The 21,717-nt window shown below is 38.3% G+C and overlaps 1 protein-coding gene across 1 annotated transcript; it reads left to right on the forward strand.

Annotated features, from left to right (window-relative positions):
- Positions 1-1,960: 1,960 nt before the first annotated feature.
- LOC130461721 (uncharacterized) lies at positions 1,961-11,072 on the forward strand. Its single transcript, XM_056829902.1, has 8 exons — positions 1,961-2,003; positions 8,278-8,285; positions 8,398-8,886; positions 8,995-9,216; positions 9,325-9,402; positions 9,676-9,756; positions 10,824-10,967; positions 11,037-11,072. Exons 1-8 carry the CDS (start codon positions 1,961-1,963, stop codon positions 11,070-11,072), a joined length of 1,101 nt encoding a protein of 366 aa, XP_056685880.1.
- Positions 11,073-21,717: the final 10,645 nt, after the last annotated feature.

The raw sequence follows: 21,717 nt of genomic DNA on the forward strand, positions 1-21,717 counted from the left end.
TTGATCAGTGATGGAGGGTCACACTTCCATGAGAAGCATCTGGATGCGCTCCTGCGCAAGTATGGAGTTTATCACCGCACTGGGCTAGCCTACCACCCTCAGACGAGTGGTCAAGTTGAGGTCTCCAACCGAGAGATCAAATCTATCCTTGAGAAAGTGGTGGCAAAGTCTAGGAAGGATTGGAGCGATAAGCTAGATGATACTCTATGGGCATACAGAACTGCCTTTAAGACACCTATTGGTACCTCCCCGTATCGGTTGGTGTATGGCAAGGCGTGTCACTTACCAGTAGAAATGGAGTACAAGGCTTATTGGGCAATCAAACAACTCAACATAGATGCAAAGCTAGCCGGTGAAAAGCGGTTACTTCAATTAGGTGAGCTCGATGAATTCCGACTACAAGCCTATGATAGTGCCCGGATTTACAAGGAAAAGACCAAGAAGTGGCACGACAATCACATTTTGCATAGAGAGTTCGCGGTGGGCGACAAGGTTCTACTTTTTAACTCTAGGCTTAAGTTATTTCCTGGAAAACTTAAATCTAGGTGGTCTGGGCCGTTCACTGTGACTATGGTAAGCAAGTTTGGGTCTGTTGAAGTAGAGAATGGGAATGGTGAACGATTCAAGGTCAACGGGCAACGTCTGAAGTTGTACCATGATGGGGCTACTGTAGGAGTGGTTGAGGTCCATCACCTCAATCCCTCCGCCTCATCAACTGCATATTCAAGGTAACAAGGTCGAGCGGGACCTAGAAATAAACCAGCGCTTTGCGGGAGGCAACCCGTATTTTATCGCTTTAAGTAGTATAAGTTTGATTTTTTTGGTTTTCATTCTATTTTTGTGTGTTTAGTTAGTATTTCCATACCTAAGTGTGTTTAAGTATTGTTTTTGGTGTTAGTGAGGCGAGAAGAGGGCATTACGCTGTTTGGGTGTTTAATAATGTGCAGGCCTAAAGCTCCAAGTTCGAGAAAGTGAAATTACGCACAAGGCCAAGCACCCTGCAAACCGCCCGATTCGAATCGGGCGAGGTGCGCCCGATCGGGCGCGCACGGATGAGTTTCTTGTAGTTTATTTCCGCCCGATCGGGCGCAGCAAGCCCGATCGGGCGGTCCAGCGAGTGGAATGCTCGATCGGGCGAAATAATTTCGCCCTATCGGGCGCTTTTGCGAGTGGAACGCCCGAGTCGGGCGTTAGTTTGCCCGATCGAGCGCAAAAGACGAGTGGAAGGCCCGATCGGGCGAAATTATTCTGCCCGATCGGGCGGTTGATGAAATTTTCGAGGAAAAGTCAAGGATGATTCTGGGCAGGAAAAAGTCAAGAAAATGAGCATTCGCAAAACGCCCGATCCGGATCGGGCGAGGTGCGCCCGATCGGGCGCGCACGGATGAAAAGAAAAGGATCGCATTTCCGGGCGAAATGTCGCCCGATCGGGCGCGATGCGTTTTCAGCAATAACCCAACGATTCGACCTTTATTTCTTCACTTCCTCTTCATCTTCAACCTAAATTTCTCTCACTTCCTCCATTAAACCCCAACTTCCAAAAAACTTCAAACCACCATATCTCCCTCAAATCTCCACCAAATTCAACAATTCTTTCATCAAAATCATCCTCTCATCATCCTCTACAACCTACACCTAACCGATTTAAGTTTTCTCTCATCCCCACAAAATCCCCAAATTCACCCAAAAAGCTCAAAAAAAAAAACTCAAAAATTCAGATTTTTCATCAATGGCAAATAGAACACAAAGAAAATGCACGAGGGTACCAAGGAATCAACATGAGGCTTCCACAAGCCGAGCTCGGGAACCAACACCACCACCTCCACCACCGCAATTCGAGTCCGACACGGATTTTCCGGATGTCATCTTTATTACGGAGGAGCAACGAGCACGATTCATGCACCTCAAATTGAGGGAGGTAATCCCTACTCGCTTTATATGTCAGAAATCCTTGCATGAAATGGGGATTGAGCGTGATGTAAAACGTGTTTTTGTTGGTGTTGGTATGAGTAACATGTATAGTATGCTCCGTCTCACATTTAGACGGTTGACTCTAGAATTCTTGAGTAGTTTTAATGTGCGTAGGGATGGCTATCGAACCGTGTCATCGGTTCAATTTCGTGTGATGAATAGAACCTACACCATGAGCTTATCTGATTTTGGTAGGATTTTTGGATTATCTACCACATATAGTAGGAAACCTAAGGAGACCCATAACAACTGCACCATGTGGGGAAAGCTTACGGGCAATGATAATCCCGGGAGTATGCAACATTTGCATGCTTCCAAGATACAACACCCGGTACCCATTGTCTTTTACAGGTTCTTAGGATTTACAATCTTTGGTAGGGATGAGACCCAGAACATTAGGAGTACGGAGCTAGAGATCCAAGGTGGCTACGTTTCCGACGGAGAGGAGAGCTACAAAATGAACCTTGCACATCACATGGCCTCTCAATTTTACTCCATAGCCACCTCCACACATACTACCAAGATTATCATTGGTGGGTTGATCACCCACATAGCCATGGCCACGGCCAATTTTACTGAGGCTAACCAGATTCTAGTTCTAGGTAGCAACTTGCTTGATTTGGCTTATTTTGCTGGACTCCATAGGCTACAGGGGGAGCATGGGTTATTTAGGCTGGGAGCCATGTACTGGATGTTCGAGGGAAACATGCTTTTCACCTTGCCCGACCCTCAGGGCCGCACTAGTTTCAGACCCGGTCAGGCTCATTATCTATTTGTTGGATTTGAGCAAGAGCCTCAGCCTGACCCCCAGCCTCAGCCTGACCCTCAGCCAGAGCCCCATCAGTACCAGCCAGAGCCTCGCACCTACTTCAGGAGGGGGCGTCGAGACACGGGGAGGCCCCAGAGTGGCCCGGTAGTTCATGAGGATCAGGGGTCCATTGATGAGAGGTTGAGCAGACTTGAGCTCGGGTTCCGGGAGTTCGCAGCTGATCACCAGAGGACCATGTTCCCATTTTATGATCAGTATGCCAAGCAGGGCTATATTGCCCCAGATTACGAGCACCCTACCTGGTTTACCTATCCCGCGGAGGGATATGGAGCTCCGGGTTCTATGGGCACCTTCACACCCACCCAGTACGGAAGGTGGGGAGCGGGTCCTAGTGGGCATGCTGGCCGAGATGATGGTGATGATGATGATGATGGCGGCAATGGCCGTCAATGATGGAGATGAGATCGAGTTGGTTCGATACCCTTGAGCCAATGAGGACATTGTCTGATTTGGTTTGGGGGGGGTTTCACATTACTTGTACATTGTAGGTATGTTTTTCTTTTCTTTTCGCATTTCTTTATTTTGGTGTGTTTAATGCTTTCTAGATTAGTTTATTGCTTTAAAAAAAAAATAAAAAAAAATAAAAAAAAAAATAAATATACAAAAATACGTTCCGATGAATGAAAAATCATGCTTCCCTGTGCCCCTTTGATTGAAAATTGTTTTGATTCTTGGTGTTTGATGATGGGCAATGTAGATGTGTTAGCCATGATTTGATGTTCGATTGTTTTGATGCCTAAACATGAGTCAACTCCGACTAACTACTTGTGGACTTGGTGCTTGACTAGTTGACTTGGTTAGGATGTGTGATAGCTTCCTGGTGTGCCATTGATTTTGAGTATTGGTTTGCAACTATTAGTAATGTTTTATGACTCATATACATGCACATTGTGGAGGACGAAGACATTTTTCTATTTAGGTAGCCTTCAGATGAAATTAGATACGTTTGTTCCCTCTTTTTTCTACCCATGTTGTGCCTGTGCCATTTATTCGGTGACTAACCACATTACAAGCCCGTAAATTCCCCATTGGTTACTAGTCCCAAGCCTAGCTTGGGGGAGCTAATAGTAGTGAGGTGAGGGAGTTGTAGTGTGGTACATTTTGAGCATATTGAGTATTGAAAAGGGAAATTCTTCTTATCATGATTGTTGTTGAAAAAAATGAAATGAAAAATGAATGAGATGAGGAGAATAAAAAAAAAAAAATCGTGTGAAGGTTCCAAAAAAAAAAAAAAAAGGAAAGAAAAAAAAATGAGATTGAGCAAGAAAGAAAAAAAATAAGAAGGAAAAATCGTTATTCTCAAGAAAATTCAAAGCATTGTTTCACTCAAGTATTGTAATTTCTTATCTTTATAAGTGATTGATTTTAATTGTGAAAGAAAGGCAAGAAAGTATAGTGTGGTTTGTTTGTTGTTTCATCATGTGTTGAGTGGGAAGTTGTGGTTGTGGTCATCATTTGTGGTTGACCATGGTTTTGCTAGGATTTATGCTCCCCAAAGCCAAGGCTTTAAGCTCACGTTTTACCCAAATTTACCGCACCTCTACCTAAGCCTATCATTACAAGCTTTGAAGACCTTCCGACCTTTGTGCATAGAGTCATATTAATGTGAAAGTAGTTGTTTATCAATGCACGTTATGACATGACACATTCCGAGTCGACTACTAGGTTGAGTGCATGTTTTTCTAGACACACGAGTGTTGTGAGTTTGGGAGGGAATTGTACTCATATATGTTGGGAGGGGAGCGAACGGGTACATTTTTTATCCGCCACATAAATGAGTGACGAGTGTGTGAGCACTAGTCTTGAATTCCATTGTACACTTGTAGTTCGCTTTGCGTGACGATTGTTGAGGTGGATTGGCGGTTGAATGAATTTGATTGGTTGACATTGATGCATGCTTGTTGGATTTTGCCTTGAATCGTATCCATTGTTTTAAGATGTGTTTGGGGTGAAGTTGATTTATGTATTCATCGATGATTTCTTTGCTTAGGGGCAAGCAAAGATCTAGCTTGGGGGAGTTTGATATATGCGTTTTATATAGAGTTTTTACCCCCGTCCCTTAGTACTTTTATGTATCAAACGTGCTCTTAGGAGCCGTTTCTAGTACTAATATGTGTTATTGAGTGTGCCTTGAGTTTCAGGTTTGATTATGAGAAATTGGTCGTTTTAGATCTGTTTCATTGTTGATCAAGGCCACTATATGAGTCCGAGAAATTCGGGACTTCCATCGTCGACTTTCGGGAGCCTTAGATGCTTATGGTTGAGCCCCGGGAGTTAGACTTGGTGATACGGGCGAGATACATTGAAGATTGCAAATCGCCCTGGAAGCTGAGGGCGAAATGCAACCATCGGGCGGAATTATAAGCAAGCCAAGTTCATCAACGCGCGCCCGATCAGGCGCAGCTCGCTCGATCCGGATCGGGCGGTCAATCTGGAGGCTTTGTGGAGATTTCGCAATCCGCCCGATCGGGCGGATTTTGGCCCGATCGGGCCGACTATCGAGTGATTCGCCCGATCGGGCTAAGTGTCGCCCGATCGGGCGACGCCAACCTCCAGCAGTTTTTCGCGTTTTTAATTCCGTTTTTAGGCCTTATTTTGGCAAAACTATATAAGCAAACTTGTTTTATTTTTTAGGATCATCTTATTTTCCAGCACTAAACCCTTAGTTTATTTTTCTAAGTTTTATTTCCTCTCTACATTAATTCAAACACTTAGTTCGATTTATATAAAAACACAAGCTTTCAATTTCCATTGTTCGAGAATTAGGTACTGCTTCTTACTTTAATTTATTCTATTGCTTTGATCATGTTTTCCATTATGTTAATCGCTTTGTTATTAGTTATCATGAGTGAGTAGTTTAATTTCTAGGGTTTAGGGGATCCATGAATGCATGATTGGGATTATATGTGGACTTGATTATTTGATTGATTGATTATAATTTCTATAGCTTATTATTATTGCTCGTCAATTCTGTTCGGCCGGACTATTTTGATTTGAGTTTGATTAACCTTAGATTATGCGCCGAGAGGTATAAATCTGATGTTTTTGGTCTGTGGCTATTAGATAGGAATTATTTCTAGTACGTAGCGAGAGCCCGCTAGTTGTTCTATCCTAAGGAATTCATAAGATTCGAGAGATGCATGTTTTCCTAGTTATGATTGTTAATTAATTGTTATTGTCCGTTGTCCAATCCCGGTCTGCATTTATGGTGAACCGCTGCCCTAGATTCCCTTAATATTGTTATATTCCAGTTTGATTATTTGCCTTAGCTTAATATACAAACCAATCCAATTCTTTGTTACCAGTAGTCTAGATTAGTTAATTAATAGTAGAAAGAACATTGTTTCCCTGTGGATACGATCCCTTCTTCCCTTGCTATATTATTAGTTGGTGAACGTTAGGTTTATCTTTGATAGGAGTGCGATTTAGCCTGTCATTGGTGTTTGTTGTTTCATCATGTGTTGAGTGGGAGGTTTATGGTCATCATCTTGTGGTTGATCATGGTTATTTAGGATTCATGCTCCCCAAAGCCAAGGCTTTAAAGCTCACATTATACCCAAATTTATCGCACCCTTACCTAAGCCTAACATTACAAGCTTTGAAGACCTTCCGACCTTTGTGCATAGAGTCGTACTAATATGAAAGTAGTTGTTTATCAATGCAAGTTATGACATGACACATTTCGAGTCGACTACTAGGTTGAGTGTATATTTTTCTAGACACACGAGTGTTGTGAGTTTGGAAGGGCATTGTACACTTATATGTTGGGAGGTGAGCGAACGGGTACATCTTTTACCCACCACATAAATGAGTGATGAGTGTGTGAGCACTAGTCTTGAATTCCATTGTGCATTTGTGGTTCGCTTTGCGTGACGATTGTTAAGGTGGATTAGCGGTTGGATGGATTTGATTAGTTGACATTGATGCATGCTCGTTGGATTTTGCCTTGAATTATATTTTTCATTTTGAAATATGTTGGGGGTGAAGTTGGTCTTGTATTCATCGATGATTTCCTTGCTTAGGGACAAGCAAGGATCTAGCTTGGGGGAGTTTGATATGTGCGTTTTATATAGTGTTTCACCCCCGTCCCTTAGTACTTTTATGCGTCAAATGAGCTCTTAGGAGCCGTTCCTAGTACTAATATGCTTTATTGAGTGTGCCTTGAGTTTCAGGTTTTGATTATGAGAAATTGGTCTTTTTAAGACCCGTTTCATGTTGATTTAGGCCACTACTCGAGCCCGAGGAAGTTCGGGACCTTTATCGTCGACTTTCGGGAGCCTTAGATGCTTATGGTTGAGCCCCGAGAGTTAGACTCGGTGATATGGGCGAAGGATGTTGAAGATTGCAAATCGCCCTGTGAGCTGAGGGCGAAATGCGACCATCGGGCGGAATTAAAAGACTTTTGAAGCTATCTACACGCGCCCGATCGGGCGCATCTCGCCCGGTCCGGATCGGGAGCCCATCAGAAGGCAATATGGACACTTCGCAAACCGCCCGATCGGGCGGAATTTGGCCCGATCGTGCCGACTATCGAGCACTTCGCCCGATCGGGCGAAGCGTCGCCCGATCAGCTTCTTCGCGAGTTTCATTTCCGTCTTTTAGGATTAATTTAGGCAAACTATATAAGCTTAGCTCTTATATTTTTAGGGACACCTTTTATTTTAAGTTTTGAACCTTAGTTTATTTTCCTTAGCTTATTATTCTCTCAAATTTGTTCCAACACTTAGTTTTATTTTCAATCAAAAATTCAAGCTTTCATTATCCATTGTTCTTTAATTAGGTATTGTTTCTTGTTCTAATTTAGTTTATTGCTTTAATCATGTTTTCTATTATGTTAATTACATTGTTATTTATTATCATGAGTGAGTAGTTTAATTTCTAGGGTTTAGGGGATCCATGAATGCATGATTGGGATTATATGTGGACATGATATTTGGTTGATTGATTATAATTTCTATAGATTATTATTATTGCTCGTCAATTCTGTTCGGCCGGACTATTTTGATTTGAGTTTGATTAACCTTAGATTATGCGCCGAGAGGAATCTGATGTTTTTTGGTCTGTGGCTATTAGATAGGAATAATTTCTAGTACGTAGCGAGAGCCCGCTAGTTGTTCTATTCTAAGGAATTCATAAGATTCGAGAGATGCATGATTTTCTAGTTATGATTGTTAATTGATTGTTATTGTCCGTTGTCCAATCCCGGTCCGTGTTTATGGTGAACCACTACCCTAGATTCTTTTAATATTGTTATTTTCCGATTTGATTATTTTCCTTAGCTTAATATACAAACCAATCCAACTCTTTGTTACCAGTAGTCTAGATTAGTTAATTAATAGTAGAAGAACGTTGTTTCCCTGTGGATACGATCCCTGCTTCCCTTGCTATATTTTTAGTTGGTGAACGTTAGGTTTATCTTTCATAGGAGTGCAATTTAGCCTATCATTTATATATTGAAATTTTATTACTTACTGTAGCCTACAGGGTAAGAGTGAATTCTAAGCTTAGATTTCTGTTAGTTTTCCTATCTGTTTCTCATACTTTCATACTCTCTGCTATCAACTGAATATAGAATGTGTATTTCTCTTTCTATACAGGTGGTGCAGTTATTTGCATGCTTAGATAAGATAAGCTACATTCAGTGGGCCTTGGATTCTGAATACATACTATGTGGTCTATATAAAAAACCGACTATACAAGTATGGTCAATAACTCAACCTGAATGGACCTGTAAAATAGATGAAGGTCCAGCTGGTATTGCTTATGCTAGGTGGAGTCCTGATAGTCGTCACATACTCACTACGTCAGACTTCCAATTAAGATTGACAGTTTGGTCATTACTGAACACTGCTTGTGTACACGTAAGATGGCCAAAGCATCCTTTCAAGGGGGTTTCATTCACCCGAGATGGCAAGTTTGCTGCAGTATGCACAAGACGTGATTGCAAGGACTACATTAATCTGTTGTCTTGCGATTCTTGGGAGATAATGGGTGTTTTTGCTGTTGACACATTGGATTTGGCTGATGTAGAGTGGTCACCTGATGATAGTTCTATCATTGTATGGGATTCACTTCTTGAATACAAGGTACTTGGATACTGTATTTCATACTCTACTTCTGATGATTGTAAGCCGTGTCAAACTATCCACTTTTTTTCACATTGAGTTCTTTATAATGTAAATCACTTTGTACAGGTCCTGATTTACACCCCTGGTGGACGGTGTTTATTGAAGTATCAGGCATATGAAAGTGGTTTGGGTGTCAAGAGTGTTTCATGGTCTCCGTGTGGTCAATTTCTTGCCATTGGAAGTTATGATCAGATGTTGCGTGTTGTTAATCGTCTAACATGGAAAACTTTTGCTGAATTCTTGCACTTACCTAATGTTCGTGGTTCCTCTTGTGCAATTGTCTTTAAGGTTATTTCTTTCACCTTCTATTTCCAATCCCAAATCTCTAGGTTTCAGAATGATTATGTTGTAGGGTAAGTTTTTTTTAACCTGCCTCCCTGTAAATGTCATTGTCAGGAGGAAGACGAGCAGCCCCAGCTTGATATCACTGGGTTGCGTTTGAGTGGTGATCCTTATGAAAACAATTTAGGTAAGGTAGTTTTCTTATTGTGAGTTAGGTCCTTGCAACATCTTACATATATGTATAGACTATAGAGACATTAGAGAGTACTTGAAGGACTTCGGAAAAGCCTGTTGAGTGACTATTGGCTTCTAGTATCCGGCTTCCACAAGATTGTATCATTTCCAGTTCTTCAATTTGTCATGAGGTTATTGTGCACGGAAGTCATTGAGTGTTTTATTGTTTTCCCCTTCTAATAAATCTCCCCTCTCCAATTCTGAGACTCCGACTCTTATTTTTCGATGCAGGGTCCAAAGGAAGGATGGTATGATGGAGAAAGCATTGTTTTTGCGCTACTGCTTGTCATATTTGTTACTGGTACGATTACTGTCAGTGAACGTTTTTCTATCTACATTTAAGAAGGTACATCTGATGTAATAGAAAAAAGTGACTGGTGCAAGGTTAGAGACTTAACGTAATTTATGTTGAAGCTTATTCTAGTCCATAATCGGCCCATTCTCATAGAAAAAATATTGTGTTGTTGTTTGGGTGCAAAAAAGTTGATATTATGACGGTTCTGATGTACTGGTTGGACATGTCTAAGTCTTGAATTTTTGTGCTTAGATTCTTCAATGTTCAAACCTGTTTAATTGTTTACTCTAGAAACTACTCTGTATGATTCAACTGATGCTCTGGTAATTGGATTTCTGTATATTGCTTGAGATGGTTAAAGAAACAAGTCTTAATTAAACTTGACAATTCCTTGAACATTGTAGTTGCATATCACGAATTCCATTGTCATATTATCGTTATGGTAATTAATTAAATTGCTAATTTTTGCAAGGAAAAACAACGAGTTGAGTTGGATATTTGATAGGTTAAGGCTCCCTGCGACATCAACCACATATTCGTTAAAAGAAAAGTCACTAAGTGAAGCCAAAGAAGAACAGAGAACGTCTGCATTGAATGTTGTTGGGCTACTGCCGCGACTGCTGAGGCTGCCGTGGAAGCAGCCCTGATATCTTCGTTATGAAATTACGGAGAGCTATTCAAAACTTGGATGTCATAAAGATATTTAATCTGCTTTCAGGGCATATCTTGTAAGTCCTCTATGGCACTATCTCTTCAACTTATTAAAGTCACTTTTAAACGTTAAAAATCAGTTTTAGTCGATAAAAATCAATTTCGATCAATAATAGCTTAATCAGGCTTAGCAAACTGAACATAGATAATTGTATTATATAAAAGAAATCCATAGAACTCCAGTTATTCCATAATTAAAAACATTAACAAATAAGAATTTTTTGTGTTGTTTAATGTGGAGATAATATTTAGGGTTAGTTTTGTTCCTTAGGGATTGTTGCTGGTGCCTGTTATTTTTACTTCGTCTATTTTTGCTTTCTGCTGTGTGTTACTGGTTGATGTTGTTGGTGCTGCGTCTGCTTGTTTCCTGTAGTTTTTGGCTGCTGTTGAGGCCGTTTTGGTGTTGGTTGTAGCCTACTCAGCTTCTACAATTGCTGCTGCAGGAGTGTTGGGTGTGGGTTGTACTCCTGATCTGCAGTCTGTTCTACAGGGAGTGGGCTGGGGTGTGTGCAGTCAGGTATGCAGGAATGGGTTGTTCTGCTGTTGTGTACAGTTAGGCCTGATATATTGCTTTTCGCTTTTGTAGTGTTTGGTTGTTAAGGAGTTGTCTGTACTCCTTTAACCTTTTATGGTGTTTCTTGTTTGGATTCTTGGTTCCTACCTTTTGGTAATAAATTTTGCTAATTTACCAAAAAAAAAAAAATACATTATTATTGTAGTGATTTTTTTTTTTGTAAAATAAATATACTATTTGCAGCACGCACTGTCAAGCGAATGTTGCTAATAGTTTCAGAAATATGGCTTTGAATTCTCTTTTTGCAGCGCCTAACGTATTGCAAAAGGCTGTAAAAATAGACTTTTTGCAGCGCGTGTGAAATCCCATGCGCTGTAATTAATGACTTTTTGCAGCGTTTGTGTTCGCTGCGAATAAAAGTCTACTATTTGCAGCCATCCCAATTATAGCGCTAAAAGACGCTGTAAAAAGCCCCTTTTATGCGCGCTGCAAATGACATTTTTTCTACTAGTGTCACCATTACCAGTTCCGGTTCGTCCTTGGGAAGATGTTTCTATGGATTTTATAGTGGGTTTGCCTCGTACCCAAAGAGGTAAGGATGCTATCATGGTCGTTGTTGATAGATTTTCCAAGATGGCTCACTTTGTTGCTTGTCACAAAACGGATGATGCTTGTAATGTGGCTGGTTTGTATTATAAAGAGATTGTTCGTTTGCATGGAATTCCCAAGACTATTGTTTTGGATCGTGATTCCAAGTTTTTGAGTTACTTTTGGAATACATTGTGGAGAAAGGTGGGAACCAAATTGTTGTTTAGCACTTCACATCACCCTCAAACTGATGGGCAAACGGAGGTTACAAATCGAACCTTGGGAACGTTGTTACGAGGGTTGGTAAGTAAGACGCAAAAGGATTGGGATGTCAAGCTTGCTCACGCTGAATTTGCTTATAATCGTTCTCCTACTTATGCTACTGGTCATTCTCCATTTGAAGTGGTATATGGGATTAATCCATATTTGCCATTGGATCTGATTCCATTGCCAAAACATGAGTTGGTTCACAAAGATGTCGATGCCAAGTTGAAATTTATAATGAAATTGCACCAACAAGTTCGTGACCGTATTGAAGCTATCATTGCCTCTTATAAACGGAAATAAAAAAAGAATCGCAAGCCTCGGGTGTTTGTCGAAGGTGATTTGGTTTGGGTTCATTTGAGGAAAGAGCGTTTTCCAAGCAAACGCAAGAACAAGCTTATGCCTAGGGCTGACCTTACAAGGTGGTTTCACGTGTGAATGATAATGCTTACAAGATCGAGCTTCCGGGAGATTATGGTGTCCATGCTACTTTCAACGTAGGTGACCTCTCACCCTATCTTGATGATGATGGCCTTGCTGAATTGAGGTCAATTCCTTTTAAAGGGGGAGGGGATGATACGGTCATGGATGAAGGTGATGGTCAAGATGACAGTCTTATGCTAACAATTAGAACCAAAGCTGATTTAGGTTCGATGGCTTATTTTTTGTGCATGGTGACTTGGATTGAGTGAGTCGTTTAATCAAGTGTGTTTGATGGCCCGTTTAATCAAGTGCGTTTGATGGTCCGTTTAAGCTTATCTTTATTTATTTTCGTCTAATTCAGTTTAATAAGGGGACAATTTTTTTAATTCCATTTAAATTCAGTCTTGTACTTAACTTTAAATATTGTTGTTTGTAAGGAGGATTTTAAGCCTTTGTAACCTCCAAATTGGTGACTGAATTAGGAGGCTTTTAGAGCTTTGTAACCACCAGTTTAAAGGCTCTTAATTGGCTGTTTAAAGCTCTTGTAACCACCGGTTTTTAGCTGAGTGTTTAGGCTATTTATAGCCAGCTTGTTTAATGGAATAATACAACCAATTTTGAAGAATAAGCACTTCTTTTCAGTTTACTTTGAATTATTGATTATAATTCAACCTTTTCTTTGTTTTGGACGTGTTTCCTACTCAAAGAGCCGATTGTGAGTCAATAGGTCTTGCCTTTCAGTCACGTTTGAGGAGCTATAGGTCTAGCTTGTTAATCAACTATCCTTACTCATACAACGAGTTTTTAAACTCATATCAGCTAGAGGTGGAGCTACTGAAGATGAAGGAAGAACATGAATTACCAGGTAAGCTGGTAAGTCCAGGTTCATTGGGAAGTGAAGGTGGGTTCTTCTTAAGAAGTGAGACATAGCTAGAGATTTCTGGGTTGTTTGACATTAATTGAGAGCTACAGAGGTGAAAATTCAGGCAGCTGATTAAGAGAGAAAACAGAGATGAAAAGCCTAGAAGGGAAGGCAAAGACCGGGCAATTGATCAAATTGGGATTTAGGATGACGGTGCAAAGACTAAGAAGGACTAGGGAGTATTTATAGGGGCAGTGAGTGAACTTAAGAAGAACAACGGGCACATACGAAAAGCAATCACAACACAACATACATTGAGAAAGATCTAGAAAAGTGAACCAAAATTGAAGCATCACTGAAGTAATCATAACCCAGGAAATAGCAAAACATAAGCAAACAAACTGCTGAAGGAAATAATGCCCTTGGTCCAAGTATGCATTTAATATTAAGTCTAATAAATGCGGTTCAGTATTAATTGACAAGTTAATAATTCAGTGGGATCAAGTGAGCTGAATGCCTAGCTAGAGGCCGCTTCAGTTCAAGTGGAATTAATGATATTAATCCACAGCTTACTCTTGACTGAACCCGTAGGGTCACACAAATAGTACGTAAACGGATCAAGTATTTAATGGAATTAAATACTCCATCTATGGATATTCGGAATCGACGGATCTTGGTTTCAGTGGGAGCTGAGATCGTCATAAGCAAGAAATGAATACTCCGGAAACGATGATATTGCCGGAAACGGAAATATGGATCGTATCGAAAATATGAATATTATCGAAGTCGTAGATGTTGCCGGAAACGGAAACATGGTACGTATCGGAAAATATTAATGGAAATGGAAATATTGCCGGAATCGGAAATATTGCCGGAAACGGAAATATTGTCAGAATCGGAAATATTATCGGAATCGGAAAATAATTCCGGAAACGGAAATATTAAATATTTGTTCGAAACGGAAATTAATTCCGGAATCGGAAATATTAAATATTGGTCGTATCGGAAATGAATTCCGGAACCGGGAATTTAATCGGAAGCGCATCGTACGAATTAGCATCGAACGAGGCTTGCCAGACGAAGGCCCAGCACGAAGCCAGGCCCGCGCCCAGCAAGCCAAGCGCCCAACACGAAGGCCTCAGCCTCGCCAGGCCCAGCGCAAGGCCAGGCCCACCAAGGCCGTAGGCGCGCGCGCTGGAGCGTGTGCTCGTGGGCTGCGAGGCAGCGCCCACTCGTGTGGGCCGCAAGGCCTGCGCGGGTGCGTGCGTCCCTCGTGGTCGTGCGACACTCGTGTTCGTAACGAATCCTAATCCTATCGGAATTCGTGCAATGATTAAATCCTAATCCTAATAGATTAAATTTATTAATTAGAGTTTAAATAGGATTCTAATTAATAAATCCATATCCTAGTAGGATTATAATTCCTTTCCATAAACTCTATAAATATAGGCATAGGGTCACATATTTAACAGACGATTATTGAAGTATTCAAGGTAAGATTTTTAAGCAAAAATCAGCCAAACACTTGCACCCAAATAGCCGAAAATCTAAGGAACCTTAAGGGCGATTCTAGTTGGTCAAGCTTAAGGCGGATCCGGACGTGCTGTGGGCTATCTACGGAGGGACGACACTTGGAGTCCTAAAGATTTGTTCTTGTTCGGTTTGGACGTAGCTAGGGAGGGCACGCTACAAAGTGTATGCATCTGAATTATGCTAAATGATTATGTGTTAATAATATGTTTCCTGGCTTTATGGTTTTTCCGCATGATTTATGTTTATTCATATGTATCATAACCTAACAGTGGTATCACGAGCCTCTTATTATTTTCATAATCTAAATTGCATAAACATGGTTAAATATTACAAATTTGCAAGGAATTAAAAGGGGTGATTAATTTTCGTAATTGTTAATTAATTGCAAATTGCGTTTATTTAATTATATGTACCCAGTTTTTCGGCAGAATGTTCGTTACTCAACCAAATCGAGTGATTTTTGTGTCAATTCCGCATGTAAAAGGCATTCTAAAATTTTGACAAAAATAATCTTTTTTGCCGAAACCCAGAATTCCCAATTTCGAAGCCTAACTATGACTTTTCGGAGGTTTTAGTTTTTCGAACGCAAAAGTTTGTAAATTTAAGATGTTAAATTAAATATTTGCGATTCTTGTTGATAAATCTTGAATTTTTGCCGAAACCCAGAATTCCCAATTTCGAAGCCTAACTATGACTTTTCGGAGGTTTTAGTTTTTCGAACGCAAAAGTTTGTAAATTTAAGATGTTAAATTAAATATTTGCGATTCTTGTTGATAAATCTTGAATTTTTGATTGACCTACAGTATATGTTTAAAAAGTTTGAATGCCTAGCCTTGTTAATTAGACAACCTAATTTGTAATTATGATTAATTTGTTGAAATTCGAATAATTTAGAATTAATTTGATTTTCATAATTAATTAATAATTTAATTAGGTACCAATGATTAAAAACCACCATAAAAATTGTTAATTTGTGTTAAATTTTAAATTTTTATGACCTAGATTTGAATCCATGTTAATCGGAAATTAATTGATTAATAAATTTTCGATTTTTCGCCCTAAAATTATGAAATTAATATGATTTATTAATTTGTCATTAATTTTGGAAATAAAAGTTTTAATTTTTATGTAATTCGCTCATAAAACTTGCACGCACAAAGCAATGGATGCTACGTGTTTTCCTTAAGGGGTGTTGTATAGTGCGGGCATGCGACGACGAGCAAGGGAGCTCGTTGCCCATGCGGTACGAATGCAGCAAGCAAGGCGAGTAGCACGCGAGCACAAGGCACCAGCCCTGCCTTGCGTCGAGTGCTGCGATGATGCATGGGCGGATGGGCGAAGAAGCAAGGCGAGCGAGTAAAGGCAGGCGCGCGCGCGCGCGCGGGCAGCGAGGGGTGCCTCGCAGCACGAGTGCTGCCTCGCCCAGCCTCGCTAAGCAACTGATGCGCTACGAAGCAGCGAGCGATGCTGCGCGCAAGTGTGGCTCGGCTTGCTGCGTTTGCGCGTGGCAGCTGCTCATGCCTTGCTGTGCGATCACTCGTGAGGGGCGATGCTGCCTCATGGACTTGACGGGGCATGGGCGCAAGCCCATGGCCTCGTCTTGACCCGATTGATGCGCTTTGAATTAAATTTTTAATTTTTAGTTCGAAAACGATTTTAATTAATTTTAAAATTCGTAATTTAAATTGTTTTTTTGGATTTTAATTTTGAATATTATAAATATTATAAATTTTATTTATACTAATTATTTTACTAAAATTAAATCTTGAATTAATTTAAATTCGTTTAATTCAACTGAAATAAATTAAATTAATGGCTTCGATTATAAATTTATATATATGAGCTTTAAATTCTAATTAAATTTGTATGTTTCCGGTTAGACTAGAAATACATTTTTATGTTTAAAATTAGTAAAGCATATGAATTTATTGGTTTAAGTGGGAGCATTTTTAGTCATAAACTCTTGATTAGGTCTACAAATCCTTTAAGGTTAAACAACTTGATTAGAATTAATATGGACTGAATAATTGCTAGATTATTGGTGCCCTTAATTAATTGCTGCAAATATTTATGTGATGCATAACGTGTTTTACTAACCAGCTATGTGGGCCATTCATGATAATGAATGGGTGAATGGTATATATTGTATATGTACTGTTTTGCAGGTTATGGAGTGACTAGTATGGCCCAAATAGGATAGAAAATATGGTCTGCGCACCATTAATTTGAATGTAATTGGTCTAATGCACCAAATTTGTTTTTCAATTTAAATATGGTCTGCGTACCATCAAATAGTTGTAATTAGTTTAATTATAGCTTATCCTATTTGAAGAAAATGGCGCCTCCCACGGTGAACTTCAAGACGGAGTTTTCAATCCATTTTCATGACGGACTTTGAAGTTGAAGCTTCAAGATGAAGTCGGGCCATACTAGATCACATTTATCTTATGGATGCTTTAAGTTGTTTATTGTTTTAAATATGTCTTAATTGTGCTTGAGATTGTGGCTTGATTATGTTGCATGATTAAGGATTTTAGTTCACTTAAAATCTAACCAACATAGTAAGAGCCCTAACTTCCAAAACTTAAAAATTGAGTTAAAAGGTGCCATGCCAAAATAACACTTACTTGGATATCCTTTTTTCTTCGATCTTAGTAATAGTTTGCCGCCATAGCGAGGTGTTACTTATCGATACTAAAGGGGTAAGGTACACAAATAATTGTGAGTACATGTTAGTTTTGGTGAAACTCAATGATATAAGTAAGGAGTCCTTTTATGTCGTGGCAAAATCGATAGGTTTACCTAATAAGTTCTTAGACGTACCTATCAACCAAGAGTAGTTTCTAGACTATTAGCAAAAGGCTTTTTGCTTACCTAAAAGATTTTAGAATTGAGTCTAAATACATAATGTGCTTAATTCTTCAATGGTTTTTAGGGTCTTGGAATCATTTTATTCACACCTGCGGGAACAATAAAATCGAATAAAATGCTAATAACTTGTTTAAATTGCATGATTGCTTTAATTTTCAAGTTATTACTCATGATAAATGTTTAGACTTTGCATGCTTCAATTTATGTTTTAATTATTATTTATAATTAAATATCTTGCACTGCAATAAATCCTTTTAGAAAGGTAACAGTAAATTTCCTCAATTGGTAGTGAATCCAAGAACGATTCACGGAAATGAGAGAAAGTGAGCAATTTAAAATGTACGTTTCTTATATCGACTTTTATGGTTGTTATCGAATATCAAAATCGAATGGCAAACCAATTGGTGCTTGTGAATTCAAAATACACTGTAGTTTTGAGATCATAAAGCATTGAGTTTAAAACGCTCAGCTTTACCAATGGTTAACAACCTAATATCTTTGTCCATTAAATTCTCGAATGAGTCTAGTCCCTAGACATTCGAATAGATCGATGCTTAGAGAACTTTAGAAGCTTCTGGTAAGATCATCTAGTTGAAACTTAATATTCAACATAAATGGTAAGAACTTTGTTGGAGTGACATTGGACATGTCTAAACAAAGTATAAAAGTCAAAACTAGAGAATTCAATTCTTAAGGCTATAAGAAAGGGTACAAGAAATAGGAAAACAAAGGAACAGAGGAAAGGAATTTACAATTCCGTATCTACATGTAATTTTATGTTTAAAGAAAAGTGACTTAGCAATCAAACTTCCTTGGTATCATATACCGCTTGAGGTTCTTACTTCAGTAATAACTCAAACAATGGAAGCTAGGCTACACTAATGACCTACAAGTGGGAAATGAAGCATGGAAATGCTACATTAGTTGTAGGGTCATCTAGTTTGTTTTAAGTCCTTTCAAAGGCTAGAACTTAATGGCTATTTTGTTCCATAATCAGCATACCTAAATTTCTGCTTCAAACACAGAAAGACTCACATTCAAGAAAAACAAAAACAATGTTTGTTTGTTTATTTGAATGAAATGGTCAATTATGGGTTGAGTCAATATGCTTGATTAAAACAAACAACTCTTTAACAATAAGAACTTTACTAGTTTCAAATCAAACCCTTGATTTGAGTTCCACTAATCTTTGGCATTGTTGCTTTGACCATATCAACAAGTTAACATTCTAAAGCTCTATTTTAAATGGACTTTTGAAAGTTGGTTGATTTCTAGATCAATTCAAGACAAGCTAGTCTTACTTGTTGAAAGTAACAAAAGATATGAACTATTGTTAGAACGCCTAGACAATAGAGTTCAAAGCTAAAGAAAGAGATTTTATGACTTTATTATTTCACCTAGATTTGAGTTAATATTGGTTTATTTACTCAATGTGATATAAGTTTGAATCTGTTTGGCTAGTTCAAAGATTCAGAAGTATAAAATCCACTTGGCAAGAAATCATAAAGATCTAGGTTAGATCATGATTACTTAAGTCAAGAATGATCATCAATGATTGTGTGTAGTAAAATTCACAATCTAGCTCCATAAGATATGGCATATCTAAGTTGGAATGATCAAAGTCGATTAGTACTTGATTCGATCAATGATGGATCATAAAGACTTTTCCTATAATTTCTAAAACAAAATGCTCAACTACCACAAAACTAAACCAAATTCGTCAAAGCTATTGAAAAGTAATTTCAGAATATCTTTTCATAATATATCTAAAGAGTTCCTAAACTCAGTGGGAGCTTAGTGTTTGTTATTCAACAAACTAAGGCCCAAGTATAGATATATGTTTCATTGTGATTTATTCAAACGAGACACAAAGGTATTGTTTCTACCACGAATTTTTGAGCACATAATGTTTGTTTGCTCGAAATAATGTCCTTTTGGAAATTCGTTTCCAAAATGACAAGTGGGAGAAAATAGACCTCGAAAGTCTTCGAGGCGAACAACAAACATAAACGGACATTCCGGAGGCTTTTCGAAGTTCTTTAGAAAATCCAAACACGTATTCTTTAAGGACTTTAGAAGTGGCTTTTAAAGAATGGACATCTCTTAGAATACTTTACAAGTGCTTCAAGGAGAACATAATATTCAAAGGACTCTAAAGTGGCTGTTGATATTCTATTGTTTGATGTTCTATACCCAAGTAGGCATAAGAGTTCAAGTCACTGAAACTATGAGATTCTTCTATTAGATAGTGAAGAAACATAGAGATCAGGTCAATGAAACTATGAGATTCTTCTATTAGATAGTGAAGAAACCTACAACTTGCAATCAAATTATTATCATATAGATTAATGAGTTTGTGACCTGTAAGAAAGCTATGACGAAACCCAGATTCCCTAAAATGGTTAGAGGCCATATATAGACTCAAATGTTTTAAATGGTTAGAGGCCATAAAACATACTAAATGTTTTGATGACAAAATTGAAAATTTGTTGATTTGCAAGAATAGTTTCACACCTATTGGTTGCAAGTTTGTTTTAAGGATAAAAACCAGCAAACATTGAATTGTGTTCACACACAAAGCTAAATTAGTTGCTAAAGGTTACAAGCAAATTCACGGCATGGATTGTGTTGAAGCCTCATGCAAAATCGTAATGCTTAAGTCTATAATTCAAGCAATGATTGCATATTGGTACATATGGCAATTGGATGACAAAACGTACTCCTCAATCAAATGTTGGAAGAAAACTATGTACATAACATGTCATAGGATTTGTGGATCCAAATAATGCTTGAAATGAATGCTAGCTTATGAAATCTAAGTACAGATTTAAGCAAGCAATTGGGAATTAGAATTGTATTTTAGTGAAGCTAATAAGTATTTTAGTTTCATAAAACGTACATGATTCTTATAGATATATAAGAAGTTTAGTGAGAGTACATAAAACTTAATTGGTCCTATGTGTATCACACACATATCTCTCTATTGTGAAATAACATTCAAATTCTAATAAGTTAGGTTTGAAATTATTCATCAATGATGGACCAAGGCGAAACTTAGTACATACTGGGTATTAAGATCTATTTACAAAGATCTTATGATATTGTTTTGGATTAAGTAATGGCATTTACTAAATTAAACACGAAAGACTCCATTGGAGATATTCGATCCATATGAATAAATCTAAGTAATGAATGTTTGAACTATGTATAAGCATTTACTAAGTTAAACATCAAAGAGTCTAAATGAGATTCTTAACCTATATTATATGTCAAATAATTTAGCTGGAATTAGTATCTACTAAAACTAGATGAGCTAAAGTTACATGAATAGAATTCAATTGGGAATTATTCTGCAAAAGAATTTATCATGTATGATATAATATAATGATCGCCAAAAACGTATCGTATGACTTTAGGCATGACGAACATATACCAATCTCTATTGATCTATGTAAAGATCAACTAGATTGAGATCAAGGAAAACTTATGGTACTTGAAAAGGTACATAGGAATAGTTCTTGATTCAAGGAAATAAAGATATGCTAAATATTGATGCTACACGCATAAACACTGGCAAAGGATCAAGCAAGGTTCCTTAGGAGTTAACCATTGACAAAGACGAGCTAAAGAGCATCGTGTTTTGAAATGGCAACATGGATTGGAGACCATGGGTTGTTGCGTGGGAAATTAAATATTAATTTCTATGTTCTAAGATATAGTTGGAAAGTTTTCCGCATATCTATGAACTGCTTGGATAAGTAAATCCAAACAAAGCATCACTAGCAACCTAAACAGTTAAAGTAAAAGTACTTATTTCCTAAGAAGCAATAAAACAGAGTTGTTTATATTAATGAGTTCTTCATTGAACTTGGGAAGATCACATGTCTGTTGACTTAATGGTTCTTCATTGCAAAATGCGTAGAACCACTAATGTAGTATGAAAGACTAGATCACATAATAAACAAACTCAAAAGATCTTATCATCCTATCTCGAAAAACATTCGATGAAAAGGATATTAAGATTGGCAAAGCATGATAACTAAACCTATGCAACAAGTGAGAAACAACACTCACATTGTGGCACTGGAAATCAAGCGTAGCTTTGAATTCCACGAACTGTTTTAAAGATGGGTTTGAGGCCCATGGTTGTAAAACATTGGGGTTGAACATTTATCATATATGAAATGTATTTTCATATTCCATTTAATTTTG

The sequence above is a fragment of the Spinacia oleracea genome, chromosome 5 (assembly GCF_020520425.1).
Source record: "Spinacia oleracea cultivar Varoflay chromosome 5, BTI_SOV_V1, whole genome shotgun sequence".
Lineage (NCBI taxonomy): Eukaryota > Viridiplantae > Streptophyta > Magnoliopsida > Caryophyllales > Amaranthaceae > Spinacia > Spinacia oleracea.

Excerpts from the sequence above, each read along its gene's own strand:
- LOC130461721 (XM_056829902.1), top strand. The coding sequence starts at position 1,961 with ATGGGGATTGAGCGTGATGTAAAACGTGTTTTTGTTGGTGTTG. Across the intron at positions 9,217-9,324 it reads CTTGTGCAATTGTCTTTAAG|GAGGAAGACGAGCAGCCCCA; the intron begins GTTATTTCTTTC and ends TGTCATTGTCAG. Across the intron at positions 10,968-11,036 it reads GCTGGGGTGTGTGCAGTCAG|TGTTTGGTTGTTAAGGAGTT; the intron begins GTATGCAGGAAT and ends TCGCTTTTGTAG.